Genomic DNA, 15,681 nt, shown 5'->3' on the forward strand with positions numbered 1-15,681 from the left:
AATATATATCCTAGGGAGTGTTCTAACTGAAGGGGCTGATGGGACTGTGCAGAGAAACTAACAGATCGCTGTTCATACTCTGTATGAACAGACGATCTGTCAGTTCACTCCTCAGAGAACCGGAAACTGTGTGTTTACACACGCAGCTCCCGGTTCTTCACGTGCTCCGAGCGATTGCGGGAGCCCGGTGGTGATCGAGACCACTGGGCACTCCCATAGGCTCGGGGAGGGGGGCTTGCACGTGCCTCCTAGTGGCTGTTTATGTTATCGATGTAACATAACGGTGATTCACGCAGCCGAGCCATGCTGCAGCGGCTGGTCGGCTAGCCGTTAATCACGGGGAATTTGTTTCATCCATATCAATGTACGTAATATGGTGCTGCACTTTTTGAAGACATGGATAGGAATCTAGATCGGGGCGTTATGGAGAGCTTATAAGAGCTGTGGGCTTCATATCATTTTTATCAAGTTACAGCACTCCACTACCGGTGATTAGAAATTTTTTATTTGATGTTGATCGGCGGGTGGTTTAGTGGGGATTTATCAAGGTATTATATGTGTATATTATACTTTAGCTTTAAAGCCCAGATCTATTCTTCATCAACAGGTTGTTTAATGTTTTTATTGTGTGGCTGGAGGATGACAAGTTTCAAAAAGGAGATGTCTACATCCCGTCCTTGACCAAACATTATGACCCGCACCGATTGGCCAAGATCATGCGCGGCGAGCAGGTGAGAAGAAAAATGACCGGAAAAGACCACCATACAGACTGTCAGCTTGTGATAGAATTCATATGATAGTGGCATCTCTGCCTTTTGGCTAAGATCATGTGTAGTATCTGTTCTTATCAGTCTTTGGGAAGGAAAGGAGAATGTCTGTGCCTCCTGCTGCGTGGGGGGCGCTCACGAATGTCCTTTCTGATATAATTGGTAAGGAATGGAGATGGCGGCGGGAAGGCCTTTTTTTTTCCTCCTGGGTTGAATTTGTCCTTGTCCACAAGGCTAGCCCCTAGTTGCAGGCAAGGCTCTCCCTAAGCTCCCTAATTGCGACGCTTCCTGGTAGAGATGGGGCTGCAATTGTCTGGCTGAAGGCTGGTCTGTGACAGAAGCCCGTGGTGTATGTGTCGCTGGAGTGACAGTCCAGGGGTGCCGTAAATCTCACATGTTGAGTTTTTCTGCCACTAAGGTCACTGCACCATATACACACTTTTTTCACACCTGCCTCTAGGGCCAGGCCTTACAGCTGGGACCAGAGTAATTGGTTTCCTGACAGAAGGGCCTGCCATGGTATTCTACTATGGCACTATTGCACTTCTCCACCTCCCTTTTCCCACTTTTATATGTGTGTTTTGTCACTTGCACTGTACACTTTACTCACCGTGATTAGTAGGGTGTTGGTCCACTCCTCGGGCCTTCCCTGAAGTCTTGGGAGGGAGTGGACAGGACATGTCCTTCTGGTTTGGGTCACCCTCTCTCGTGGGGTCTCCCTTTGTGGGAGTCCCACTTAGTACTTGGGGTTGGTCTGTTTCAGCAGACCTCCCAGGGAAATGGGATTCTGGCTAGGTGGGCCAGTGAGTACCTCAGTCTCTGTCAGGAGCCTTGCGCTCCAGGGGATCAGGGTAAGGGTCTTTCCTCTTCAGAGGAGGTCCATGTGTACACTTTGTGCACTTTTTTGTGTTCTCACTTGTGTGTGCACTTGTTTTTGCACCAGGGGTTAGTTTGAGTATGTTTCATACACCACAGCCTTTGAAAAAAAAAAAAAGAAAGTGCCATCTGCTACCAGGGACTGATGAATCCCATCATAAAACCCAGAAGCCAATCGGTTGCTGGTTTTCCAACACGCACGTCTGACAGAAACCAGCCATACACACAGGCTAATTTTTTTATTTTTTTATTTTTATTGAACCGGCCAATGTCGCCTGACATTTGGCACGTGTGTACTAGACTTTTTACTTTTATATCTTGTGTATTTTCATTTCAAAGTTTAGCAACATTTTTGGTTTATCCTGCTATAAAATGAACTTTCAGGTACTTTCTCTTCCCCATTTCTTGTCATGGGGACTGAGCACCTATGCTTGATGTGTGTAGTCAGGTGACCAGTCCTCTCAATGTGCACATGTAGTTTTAAAGGACACCTCCACCTTAGTTTATGGTACATCATGGGACACAGCAGCATAGTAATTACTATGTGGGTAATAGACCACCTTCAGGTGATGGACACTGGCACACCTTAAACAGGAAGTTGCCTCCCTATATAACCGCTCCTCCTACCAGGAGTACCTCAGTTTTTTTGTCAGTGTCTAAGGTGTTGGTCATGAGTGAAAATGTGCTCTAAGGAACTCCAGGACAGATCCTTGCGGGATTTAAATAGCCTCCATACCGGATCCATCCAAAGTACCACTGAGGCCAATGTGGATGGTACCCGGGCCTCGTATACAAAGCACGAGGTTTTGCCTGTAATGCTTCTCTTTGAGGGCTGGACCCCAGGACCCAGGGCTTTGGTCATGCTACATTACCTTGAAGCTTTTCCTGGCGGGGTGTTTTTACAGGTCCAAGGGAGTGGAACCCCGATAAAAAGGGGCCCGGTCCTTGAAAGTTTGCTAACGCAGCCCACCATGATGGGTAAAGTTTGGATCTGTCTGTTACAGCAGTATCCTGCGGCGAGGATAAGGTAAGGGAAGAAGCATAGGAACTGAAAAAGTCCACCTATGATTTTTTTCTTCCTTAGGGAAAAAATGTCATGCCTTAAATCTTCCACTAGAGGGAGTATATGTACACACCTTAGCTGTTGTCTTCATTTCAGCTCAGTGGCAGGCCATGTGTGACGACAGCGGCTTGCACAGTGGGGATTCCTCTTGTAGCTAAAAGATCTGCAATTCTGCATTCTCCCCCCCCCCGAGGCACCATGAGGGGTTAGGGAGCAACATTTGTTGTTGCGCCCCTTGTAATAACCCCGGAGGTCCCAGTTTCAGCTCCAGAAGTTTTTCTCCCTTACAAGGTGCCTTTGGGCTCTGCCTCACTCCCCCCCTCATGTTGGGTCTGCGCGACCCGAAGGCCGCCCACACGTGAATGTTTGAAAATTCAAACAAAAGGGGGGGCGGGTTGTTTGTACAGAGGAGGCGGGGCCTAGGTGTGGTGCCGAGGAGAGATATTAAAGATGTCTCTCCTCGGCTGTGTAGAAAGGAGAAAGCAAGCTGGCTAGAATCGGGACACAGAAGCGGTGGGCATGTAAGGGTGCAAAACGGGCATTCCTAATGGAAGGACATTTTTTCCCAGCACTAGCCTGAACTTGCATAGCGGCATTATACTATTGTTCAGCAATTTGTACATTTAATTAGTGCCTCTGCTTTTTGTGCATAGGACTATGTCTGCCAAAAAAGACACCACAAAAACCTCAGAAAATGTAACAAAGATTCCACCACCAGGCGCTGGGAACTCCAGCCGTGCCTCCATACTGTCATCCTCGCCTGAAATACCAGTTGGGACAAGCCAGGGTGCGTCATTGGAACAAGTTGGTGGTGCAGCTGCTTCTCACATCTCAACCCCTGTATACATGACAGAAGATGCCTTTTCCTCCGCCCTGGAGAGCCTAGAGGGAAGATTAGCGACTTTAATCACATCCTCCATTCAAATGGATAGGAAGCATGTTAGATCACCCTCTCCCACCTTAGACCCTTTGCAAGGGGATCGGTGGGTACAGGATGAGGTGTTACTCTCAGGCGATCAGGAAAGACAAACCGATTACTCCTCTGCGGAGGAAACAACGGTAGATGAACCCTTTTCAGTCTCGCAATCTGAGAAATTGCTGGTACAATCTCTTACGGAGATGGTTCATTCCACTTTCATGCTACTCCTAACAGAGTCAGCTGAAACTTAGTTTTTTTCCTGGGGTTCCTTAAAACCTTCACAGCCTTTGCATGCGTTTTCTGTCCATGCAGTACTAGAATAGCTTATTTATGCTGACTGGGATCACCCAGATAAGCATTTTCTCCCTCCTAAGAGATTCTCTATTCCATGGAGGAGAAATTCACCAAAAAATGAAAAGTAACAGCAGTTGACGCTGCGATTTCCAGTGTGAATAAAAGTCTAACTTATCCAGTAGACAATGTACAAATGCTAAATGATCCAACAGATAAAAGTTTGGAATTCCTGTTAAAATCCTCTTTGTCTTTAGCGGGTGCGGTTACTCAGTCCGCAGTCGCTGCAATAGGCATCTGTCAATCCCTAAAGGACCAATTTAGATGGGCACTTAAAGAGGTTCCTGTACAGCAAGCCCGGGATTTGACCGAACTGCCAAGAGCATTATGTTTTGCCATAGAGGCCATTAAAGATTCTATTCACCAGGCGTCCTGCCTTGTGCTTGTGCTAGTACACATGCATAGAATCCTGTGGTTAAATTATTGGTCATCTGAATCGGCTATTTGGGGATGGTTTGGACAAATACATCCAAATGATTTCCAGTGGGAAAAGTACTCTTTTTGCCAGTCAAAAGAAAGAGTAAACGTCCTTCATTTAAGCAGACTCTTTCTCCTGCGCCAGGGGCGTCCACCTCTAGGCAGTGGCAACGCCCTCCGCTGTCAGGCTCTAGAGCAGGGGTCTCAAACTGGCGGCCCTCCAGCTGTTGCAGAACTACAATTCCCATGAGGCTTTGCCAGGCTGACAGTTACAAGCATGACTCCCATAGGCAGAGGCATGATGGGTCTTGTAGTTCCGCAACAGCTGGAGGGCCTCCAGTTTGAGACCCCTGCTCTAGAGGAAGACCTCAGGGTCAGGCCCAGGCACAAAAGTCCTGGGGCCGGTAATCTGAAAAGAATTCTAAAGCCTCATTATGAAGTGGTGCATCTCCCTCCTTCTCCAGCATGTGGGGAAGACTTCTGGAGTTCTCAGAAGTCTGGCAAGAAAAAATTCAGGACAGATGGGTCATCTCCACGGTGTCTCTAGGATACAAACTAGAATTTTGGGAGTTTTCTGAGATCAAACATTCCCAAAGATCCAGGGAAAAGGCAATCTCTGTTTTGGGCATTAGACCGATTACTGGCTCAGGGGGTGATCATACAGATCCCCACAGAAGAGCAAGGTTTGGGGTTTTATTCAAACCTCTTTACGGTACCAAAACCGAATGGAGATGTCAGACCCATTCTAGATCTAAAGAATCAAAATCAGTTCCTGAAGATCCACTCTTTTTGCATGGAGTCGATCAGGTCAGTGGTTTCTATCCTACAAGGAGGAGAACTTCTGGCTTCTATCGAGATCAGGGATGCATATTTGCATGTCCCTATATTTCCCACTTGCCATGGGTTTCTACGGTTCAAGGTAGAACACAAGCATTTTCTGTAGCCTTACCCTTCGTGCTAGCTACAGCACCCTGGGTGTTTACTAAAGTTCTGGCCCCCCCTCTAGCCAGGTTAAGGGCACAGGTCATAAGCGTACCTAGATGATCTATTGCTAATAGACCAGTCGGGGGTTGATTTGGAGCAAAGCATATGCATTACAGCCAAATACCTGAAAAACCCAGGTTGAATTCTCAAACTAAAGAAGGCTGGAGTACTTTGGTCTGATCATAGACACAGCCCAGAAAAAGGTGTCCTTGCCTCAGGCAAATATCAATGCTATTAGAGAGGTGGTGCAGATGGTCTGGTCGAAAAGAGTTTTCTCCATTCGCCTTTGCATGAGGTGGTTAGGAAAGATGGTGGCATTCTAAGCTGTTACCTATGCCAGTTTCATTCGAGACGTTTGCAAAACCGTATCCTGTCTGCTTGGAACAAAACTGTTCAAGCTCTAGATTTGCCAAATGCAGTTGTCCCCCAAAGGTGTTCCAGAGCCTCAGTTGGTGCTCGGTATCCGGGAATCTGCAGAAGGGAAAAAGAACCTTCATACTAGTTACCTGAAAAGAGGTAACGACAAATGCCAACCTTTCAGGTTGAGGAGCAGTACTGGAAAAGACCACTGTCCAGGGACAGTGGTCCAGAACCGAAAAAGCCGTGCTCATTTACATCCTAGAGATTTGGGAAGCGCGTCTGACTCTGAGCTCTTGAACATTCAGGTTTCGGGATTGTCCTGTCAGGATCCAATTTGACAATGCCACAGATGTGGCTTATATCAATCGCCAAATGGGGCACTAAAGCTCATGCAGCTCAGAGAGTCGTGGACCATATTCTAGCTTGGGATGTTCATCGCCTATTGGCATTCCGGGAATAGAGAATTGGCAGGCAGACTACGTGAGTGGCCAGGAGTTGTTCCCGGGGGAGTGGTTCCTTCACCCCAAAATCTTTCTGGCTATATGCCAAAGATCGGGGATCCCGGACGTAGATCTTTTGGCGTCCAGGTTCAACATGTAGTTGATCAACTTTATGTCAAGAACAATGGATCCACATGCGAGACAGATGCGTGGTGACCACATGAGGTCAGTTTTCACTGAATTTGGTTTTTTTTTTCCCTGTTCAGTTGCTACCACAAATTCTTTGCACGATCAAGCTGGAAAGAAAGCTAGTAATTCTGGTTGCCCCAGCATGGCCCAGAAGATCCTAGTATGCATAAAGCGTAAAGATGGCGGTGGAGGATCCATGGTCCCTTCCACTATGGCCAGACCTTCTCTCACAGGGGCCGATATTCCATCCTACCTTACGAATGCTAAATTTAACGGCTTGGCTATTGGAACCCACATTCTGAAGAGACGTGGGCTTTCCAGGTCAGTTATCTCTACCTTCATTAATGCAAGAAAGCCAGCTTCCAGAACTATATATTATAGAGTCTGGAGGGCTTATGTTTCCTGATGTGAATCCAAGGGTTGGCACCCTCGGAGATATATCATAGGCAGAATTCTTGCCTTTCTACAAATAGGGGTAGAGATCAATTTGGCCTTGAGTACTATTAAAGGCCAAGTCTTAGCTTTATCGGTCTTATTTCAAAGACCGCTTGTTTCACATTCTTTAGTATGGGGTTTTATGCAAGGGGTAATGCTGCTTAATCCGCCAGTCAGACCTCCTTTGAACTCTTGGGATTTGAACTTAGTTTTGTCAGTGTTACAAAAACAGCCATTTGAACTGATAAAACATATTCCCTTAGTCTTTCTGACAAGGAAGTTGGTATTTTTGGTTGCTATATCCTCAGCTAGGAGGTTTTTTCGGAATTGGCTGCTCTTTCTTGTAAAGAGCCATATTTGATTATTCATGAGGACAGAGTGGTATTGCACCCTCGTCCCAGGTTTTTTTCCAAAAGTGGTCTCAGATTTCCACCTGAACGAAGACATATTATCCTGCCATCGTTTTTTTTCCAAAAAAAACATGGTCCAGGGAAGAAAAGTTACTACATTGTCTTGATGTAGTGAGAGCAGTGAAGGTCTAGTTAAAGACAACTGCTCAGATTTGGAAGACTGATGTCTTATTTTGTACTGCCAGGGGGTCCTAAGAAAGGACAGGCAGCGTCGAAATCCACTGTCACTAAGCACTAGACATGTGCAGAGTAAAATATTTCGTTTCGGAATTTCGTTTTCGTCCGAAAACTTAATTCATTTAGTTACTCCCGAAATTCGTTTTTATTTATTTCGTTTTTCGTTCAAAAATTGCATTCGTCCGAAAATCCACATGAATTACGGTCGAATCTGTCTTTGAAGGCTTATGGTGTCTGTCGAATGTATAAAGAAGATTCGACGGAGCTAGTACTATATAGCATACTTTAGAACCCTATTAAAGTCTATGGGACTCCAACGTTCAAAATCTAAAGTGCTAATTTTAAAGGCTAATTTGCAAGTTACTATCCTAAAAAGTGTTTGGGAACCCGGGTCCTGCCCCAGGGGACATGTATCAATGCAAAAAAAGTTTTAAAAACGGCCGTTTTTTCGGGAGCAGTTATTTTAATAATGATTAAAGTGAAACAAAAGTGTAATATTCCTTTAAATTTCGTAGGGGGGGGGGGTGTCTATAGTATGCCTGTGAAGGGGCGCATGTTTCTGGTGCTTAGAACTGTCCCTGCACAAAGTGTCATTTATGCAGGAAAAAAAGTCCTTTAAAATCACTCGCTGCTATTATGAATTGTCGGCTCCGTAATACAGAGAACACTCATTGAAAGTCATTGATAAAAAAATAAAAAAATAAATAAAAAAGCGTGGGGGTCCCCCAAATTCAATTACCAGGCCCTTCAGGTCTGGTATGGATATTAAGGGGAACCCCGCGTCAAATTAAAAAAAAATTGACGTGGGGTTCCCCCTAAAAATCCATACCAGACCCTTTATCCGAGCACGCAACCTGGCAGGCCGCAGGAAAAGAGGGGGGGACGAGAGAGCGGCCCCCCTCCCTCCTGATCCTTACCAGGCCACATGCCCTCAACATTGGGAGGATGCTTTGGGGGTCTGTGACCCCTCAAAGCACCTTGTCCCCATGTTGATGAGGACAAGGGCCTCATCCCCACAACCCTGGCCGGTGGTTGTGGAGGTCTGCGGGCGGGGGGCTTATCAGAATCTGGAAGCCCCCTTTAACAAGGGGACCCCCAGATCCCGGCCCCCCCCCTGTTTGAAATGGTAAGGGGGTACAAAAGTACCCCTACCATTTCACAAAGAAAGTGTAAAAAATGGTTAAATAAAACAAACACGCTTTTGAAAAATTCCTTTAATAAAAATAAAAAAATAAAAAAAAGATTCCAGCGGCGGTAATCCACTCTTGCTATCCAGCGACGGACGGTCATCTCTCCAGCGATGTCTCATCTCATCCAGCGCAGCGTATCCATCCTTCTTCTGTCTCCGTGGAGGAGACACTGCAGGCATTCCGGCGCCTGACGTTTCTTATATACGGAGGGCGGGGCCACCCGTCACCTGACCCCGCCCCCCTCTGACGCAAGGGGAAACCCGGGGTTCCCTGTGACGTATGGGTGACCCCGCACCCCTCTGATGTAACACAGGCAGGTTTCCGTTACATCAGAGGGGGGCGGGGTCACCCATACGTCACGGGGAACCCCGGGTTTCCCCTTGCGTCAGAGGGGGGCGGGGTCAGGTGACGGGTGGCCCCGCCCTCCGTATATAAGAAACGTCAGGCGCCGGAATCCTTGCAGTGTCTCCTCCACGGAGACAGAAGAAGGAGGGATTCGCTGCGCTGGATGAGATGAGACATCGCTGGAGAGATGACCGTCCGTCGCTGGATAGCAAGAGTGGATTACCGCCACTGGAATCGATTTTTTATTTTTTTATTTTTAATAAAGGTATTTTTCAAAAGTGTGTTTGTTTTATTTAACCATTTTTTACACTTTCTTTGTGAAATGGTAGGGGTACTTTTGTACCCCCTTACCATTTCAAACAGGGGGGGGCGGGATCTGGGGGTCCCCTTGTTAAAGGGGGCTTCCAGATTCTGATAAGCCCCCCGCCCGCAGACCTCCACAACCACCGGCCAGGGTTGTGGGGATGAGGCCCTTGTCCTCATCAACATGGGGACAAGGTGCTTTGAGGGGTCACAGACCCCCAAAGCATCCTCCCAATGTTGAGGGCATGTGGCCTGGTACGGTTCAGGAGGGAGGGGGGCCGCTCTCTCGTCCCCCCTCTTTTCCTGCGGCCTGCCAGGTTGCGTGCTCGGATAAAGGGTCTGGTATGGATTTTTAGGGGGAACCCCACGTCAATTTTTTTTTTTATTTGACGCGGGGTTCCCCTTAATATCCATACCAGACCTGAAGGGTCTGGTTATGGATATTTAGGGGGAACCCCACGTCAAATTTTTTCTTAAATTTGAGACAGGGTTCCCCTTAATATCCATACCAGACCTGAAGGGCCTGGTAATTGAATTTGGGGGACCCCCACGCTTTTTTTTAAATGTATTTATTTATTTTTTTATCAATGACTTTCAATGAGTGTTCTCTGTATTACGGAGCCGACAATTCATAATAGCAGCGAGTGATTTTAAAGGACTTTTTTTCCTGCATAAATGACACTTTGTGCAGGGACAGTTCTAACCACCAGAAACATATGAGCCCCTTCACAGGCATACTATAGACAACCCCCCCCCCCCCCCCCAAGAAATTTAAAGGAATATTACACTTTTATTGTTTCACTTTAATCATTATTAAAATAACTGCTCCCGAAAAAACGGCCGTTTTTAAAACTTTTTTTTTGCATTGATACATGTCCCCTGGGGCAGGACCCGGGTCCCCAAACACTTTTTAGGACAGTAACTTGCAGAATCTTTTCTCTCTGTCAAATCTTTTTTCTCTGTCGAATATTTTCTCTATATAATCTTGGACTAATAGAGGTAAGGTTAGGCACATTCCACCACAGGTTCTATAGACAGATTGTTATCGTCAGAGTCATGTCGAATCTCCTATTCTATATCGAGAATCTCCTATTCTATATCGAACTGTTGTAACAATGAAAATGAAAATAAAGCATTTATTTATGTCGGATCTTTCGTTTTTCGGATTTTGTGCTTTCGTTATCGTTTGTCAAAACGAAAATAGCTGCATTCGGACGAAAATGAATGCACATGTCTACTAAGCACATTTGGCAAGTTTTAATTCAGACAGATTTAAGGGGTAAGATTCCACCTTTTCAAGTCAAAGCGCACTCTACCAGAGCAATTAATGCTTTTTGGGCAGTGTCACCAGGCCTCTATGGCTCAGATCTGTAAGGCCGCAACTTGGCCTGCAGTCCATACATTCACCAGATTTTACCAAGTGGATGTAAAAAAGGGCATGAGGATATCACCTTTGGGCACAGTGTTCTGCAGGCAGCAGTATAGGTCCTCCAGTCTGTTGGCGCCCTACAGGTTGTGCCTCCCTCGACTCAAATAGCATTGCTATGGGACGTCCCACATAGTAATTACTATGCTGCTCTGTGTCCCATGATGTACGATAAAGAAAATAGGATTTTTATTCAGCTTACCGGTAAAGTCCTTTTCTTGGTGTACATCATGGGACACAGAGTATGGGTGTAATATGGTACAAATGGGACCCCCCTTTTCCCCGAAAGCGTGCAAGGGTTCCCCCCTGTAGCTACTGTCACTTCTGAACTTAATGCCCAATAGAAATAAGATCAGGGTGTTTAAAGGCCAAGTTCACCTTTTGCACCATATTACATGTTCACTCGTTATTAGGGTGACAGTGTGTGAGGTTTGCTTCCCCTCCACAGCTGTCATTTTTGATGGCTCCTCCCATGCAGCCCCTTCATTTGTCTGCTACCACAAAAGACAGACTTCTAATTCTCAATGGAACATAAATACAGTAATCACCACACTTGTGATCCATTTGGGTGTCCTCCATCTCCCCAACTTACAGCAGGCATATATCAGGAATATGAAGTGTTGGGGTAACAAACGCTTTAAATACAGATTTTGTCAGAAATTCTGTGATTACATTTGTTTTTGGCAGTTTGCTAGAACATTTATAAAATAAGAACAATTGCAAGAAAACTTGGAGATCAGTTTTAATGTTGCTGTGCGTACTTGCACTTTATGCTTTTACCCCAGGCAGCAAAATATTTTATAAATTTGTTTTTTTATCATTTAAAGCCCGGCTTCAGGATAAATACAATTTTCTTTTTGCAGTACACGGTCTTATGATGTTCTCTGTCTTTAGAATCTATGGATGGAGTTTATCAACATGGAACGGATCATGTTTGAAATTCAGGAAGCTGTCAATGCTTGGACCCAAATCAAGGTGGAGATGGACACCAGTTTGCTGACTCCGGCTGTCACCGTGGATGCTCCGCCCTCAGCCACAGGTACAGTATGAACTTGTAGCTACTTTTCTAAGGTTATTGTGGCTCAACAGTTGCTTGCAGTGACCAAACAACTGTCAGGCCACATAGTTATTAACTTTGATCTTAACCTTAACCTTCAGGTTTGCACAATTTTACAGACTCCCTCTCCTGTATTAAAATGTCTTAAAGTGGAAGTAAACTCTCCTATCGTTTTTCAGCCAAGGAAGCTGCCATCTTGGCCTCTAACCATTTGCCAACCAGCCACCGTCTACTGCGGCTCGTTCCCGCGAATCGCCGTAGCTGTACTTCGGTCCGTTTTTACAGCTATAGCAAGTGCGCGTGTCGGGGGGAGCTGATGCATGTGGTCGGTGGCCACAATGCCAGACGGTCGCCCCGCGATTGCTCCACAGAGAACCAGATTGGGGATCTGTCAATGTAAACAAACAGATCCCCGTTCTGACAAGGAAGTTCAGAGTGATCGTCTGTTCCTAGTGATCAGGAACAGAGATCTCTCTGTACTCCCAGTAAGAGTGAGCTCAGGCGTGTTTGCAAGCGCACGTGCAGAGCCTGCCAGGAAGTCGGCACTGTGGATTACTTATCACAAACAGACATTTCCCGATCCGTGGCGGCAGAGATCGGGAAATGTCTCGCTGCCTGTGATTAGCGCTGTGCAGTGCCAACTTCCTGGCAGCCTCTGCACGTGCGGTTGCGAACACGCCTGAACTCATCCTTGACTCCCAGTCAGTCCCCCTCCCCACACAGTTAGAAACACCTCCCAGGGAACACATTTAACACCTTGATTGCACCCTAGTGTTAACCCCTTCCCTGCCTGTGTCATTTATACAGTTAGTGCATTTTTATAGCTCTGATCGCTGTATAAATGTCACTGGTCCCAAAAAAGTGTCCGATCTGTGTACTGCAATTTTGAAGTCCCGCTAAAAATCACCGCCATTTCTAGTAAAATAATAAAAATGCCATACATCTATCCCCTATTTTGTAGACGCTATAACTTTTGCGCAAACCAATCAATAAATACTTATTGCAATTTTTTCTTTTTTTTTTTACCAAAAGTTTGAAGAATATATACTGGCCTAAACTGATAAAGAGATGTGTTTTGTTTTTGTTTTTTTGCATATTTATTATAGCAAAAAAGTAAAAAATTATTGTGTTTTTTTTTTTTTGTTTGTTTTTTTTAGTTTCAAAATTGTCACTCTTTTTTTGCACATGTAATCCGTTATGACACCAGTCATTGGATGGTTTGACAGTTTGGTTGAGCAAGCAAATGTGAGGGCTATCATTTCCGGCATGCCGGGAATGTTAACTGTTTTTTTAAACTATCAAATGAATGATGCGGGAAACCACAAACCCCCCCCTTGAAAAATAATAGCATAATATGCTAGTATGCGTCACTACTAGCACATTATGAAAGACTGGCCTTAGAACTAAGCCCTCCAGTAGAGCGCTGTCACTGCTGACGGGGCTTCTATCTTCACCCGGTTCATGTTATTTTCTTTTTCAAAATGCTTGGTCTTTTTTCATTTGCAAAAAATGAAAAAAAACCAGTGTTGCTTAAATACCACCAAAAGAAAGTTCTATCTGCCTCAGATTTGTTTTTAAATTTGTGTACAGTGTTGGATGACCGTGCAATGGTCATTCAAAGTGCGACAGCGCTGACAGGTGAAAACTGGCCTGGGCAGAAAGGGGGTGAAAGTGCCCAGCATTGAAGTGGTTAAACAGGAGGTCCAGCCTGGGTGAAAAAAATGTAAAAGTCGGCAGCTACTAAATACTGTAGCTGCTGACTTTTAATATAAGAACACTTGCCTGTCCAGGGAGCCCATGATGTCGGCACCCCAGTCGATCTTTGGATCGACTCCCAGGTGCTGCCGCCGCCATTCCTGGTAAGGGAACCAGGCAGTGAAGCCTTTCAGCTTCACAGCTGGTTCCCTACTGTGCATGCTGTGCTTTCTATTTGGCACTGCAGTGGGGGAAGGAGGAGGGGGCCGAACTTTTGGGAGATCGTGCCTCGGCCCTGTCTCTGGGCCGAGGCACGATCCGAAAGTGTCAAATGTGGCAATGGAGTGGGGAGGGAAGCGTATAAGTGGAAGTTCCACTTTTGGGTGGAACTCCGCTTTAACAAGTACTTACATTTTATTGGTGGAAATCTGCACTGCCAGTAATCCCCACTAGAGGTCAGACTTTATACATTGCAGATATTGATGTGTATCAACTTGTTGGATATTCACTGTGAAATTGGAATCTGCTAGAGAGAATATATTTCTGTGTTCCAGGAATGGCACAAAGGCCCATGTAACTATGTATATACCTTACCTGGCTGATGCCCCTGGAAGCTGGAAATCACTGAAATAGGCACTACTACTCCAGTGATGCCCACTTGTTCCTGGGTGCCCTGCTGCGTTCTGAACACAGGAGGTCAGCCTCATGGCACAATCCCCATTCAGAGAATAGAAAAAAACGCACAATAACATTTCTCATCTATAAAAAGCACACCTCTCCCCTCTGGGAATGTATTGCTGCACCTTCTCCCCAGTCTTGATTATACATCAAGAAACAAAAAAGACCAAATCTTTTACATCGGGGATCACCCATCTACTTACATAGCAATCAAGAGATGTCATCTCCTGTGCATAGGTGATGAAAAATTTGGAGATGCTTTTGCAAAGAATAGTGGCCAAAGATTGCCAAGACGAGATGAGTCCTGCTGATAGACTCCTACCCAAAAACGCCAAATGCTGTCCTAAAATCAAAAGGTGGCTTCAACAAAGTAGTAGTTTAAGGGTGCACATATTTATTCAACTCTGATATTATTAGTTTTTTATTTTTATTTCTTACCCCATTTTAAAGATTTCAGTTTGTTTTTGATTGAATTGCACAAAGCATAGGTCACATTAACCACTTGATGACCAAGCTTTTTCTGACACTTTGTTTACATGTAAAAATCACTTTTTTTTGCTAGAAAATTACCTCTAAAAATTCTATATATTTTTCAGCAGAGACCCTAGAGAATAAAATGGTGGAGTTTTCATTTTTTTTATGTCGCACAGTATTTGCGCAACGGTTTTTCAAACAATTTTTTGGAATAAATACACTTTGATGAAATTTAATGCACAAAAACACACAATATAATACAATTTATTTTAAAAGTCAAGTATAAAAGTCAGTGTTACGCCGCATAAACAGATCCCTAACATGTCAGTCTTCAAAATTGCACAAGCTCGTGGAAAGGTACCAACCTACGGTATTCTTAAAATCTCCATCAGAAACACTTTAAAAGCCTTTACAGGTTACCAGTGGAGAGTTATACAGAAGGTCTGGTGCTAGAGTTATTGCTCTTGCTCTGGTGTCTGTGCGAATACCTTACATGTGTGGTGCAATTGCTATTTACATATGCATGTGGGATCAACGTGTGCATTTACCTTTTGTGAACATCCCTTGTGACAGAAATAGGAAGGGACAGGTACTCTTTATGGAGAAATTTGGGGTCTATTGGGCCCCATATGTCTCCTCTGCCCTTTAAAAGCATCTGATCACCCCAAAATCGGTGTGATCAGGTGCTTTACATTTTTTTAAAATGGTGCTATTTACTTCCAAGGAAACCGCAAGTGACAAATTGTTGTCGCTTCTGGCCTCCTATACCACAGAGCTGATTGGGGACCTTCCAGTCATCAAAAAGCTCTATGGTAAACTAGAGGAACTGCAGGCTTCACTTCCAGGCTTGGGGCAGTGGGACAGAGAGCCCGGAAAGGCAGCAAAGGAAGTTTGGGGGCAGGGGAGGGGGATCCCTCTCGCCGCCTGTAAAAGCAACCCAGCAGCTAATTAGCTAGTCGGGTGGCTACCTGATGTCTGTAGCTGCATGCATCGTCCCGGTATAACCACTCCAAATACTGACTGTAAAAGTTCGTATTGTGTTCAAGTGGCGAAAATTCAGTGATTTATCTTGGTCTGATTTTTTTTTTTTACCACTCAAAAACCTGAAATTTTTTCAGGGTTGTG

General features: G+C 45.1%; 1 protein-coding gene and 1 pseudogene across 1 annotated transcript in view; both read left to right on the forward strand.

Annotated features, from left to right (window-relative positions):
- The window catches only part of EPG5 (ectopic P-granules 5 autophagy tethering factor), a gene marked incomplete in the record, with an annotated part of 249,948 nt that overhangs the window by 137,945 nt on the left and 96,322 nt on the right, over nt 1–15,681 (forward strand). Inside the window, 2 exon segments of the mRNA XM_077463073.1 lie at nt 608–731; nt 11,547–11,691. Of these exon segments, the coding sequence (XP_077319199.1) occupies nt 608–731; nt 11,547–11,691 (269 nt within the window).
- LOC143941762 (U2 spliceosomal RNA) lies at nt 800–1,015 on the forward strand (annotated as a pseudogene).

Source organism: Lithobates pipiens, unplaced genomic scaffold (assembly GCF_037356315.1).
Source record: "Lithobates pipiens isolate NorthernLeopardFrog02 unplaced genomic scaffold, aLitPip1_a1.2 Scaffold_3, whole genome shotgun sequence".
Taxonomy (NCBI): Eukaryota; Metazoa; Chordata; class Amphibia; order Anura; family Ranidae; genus Lithobates; species Lithobates pipiens.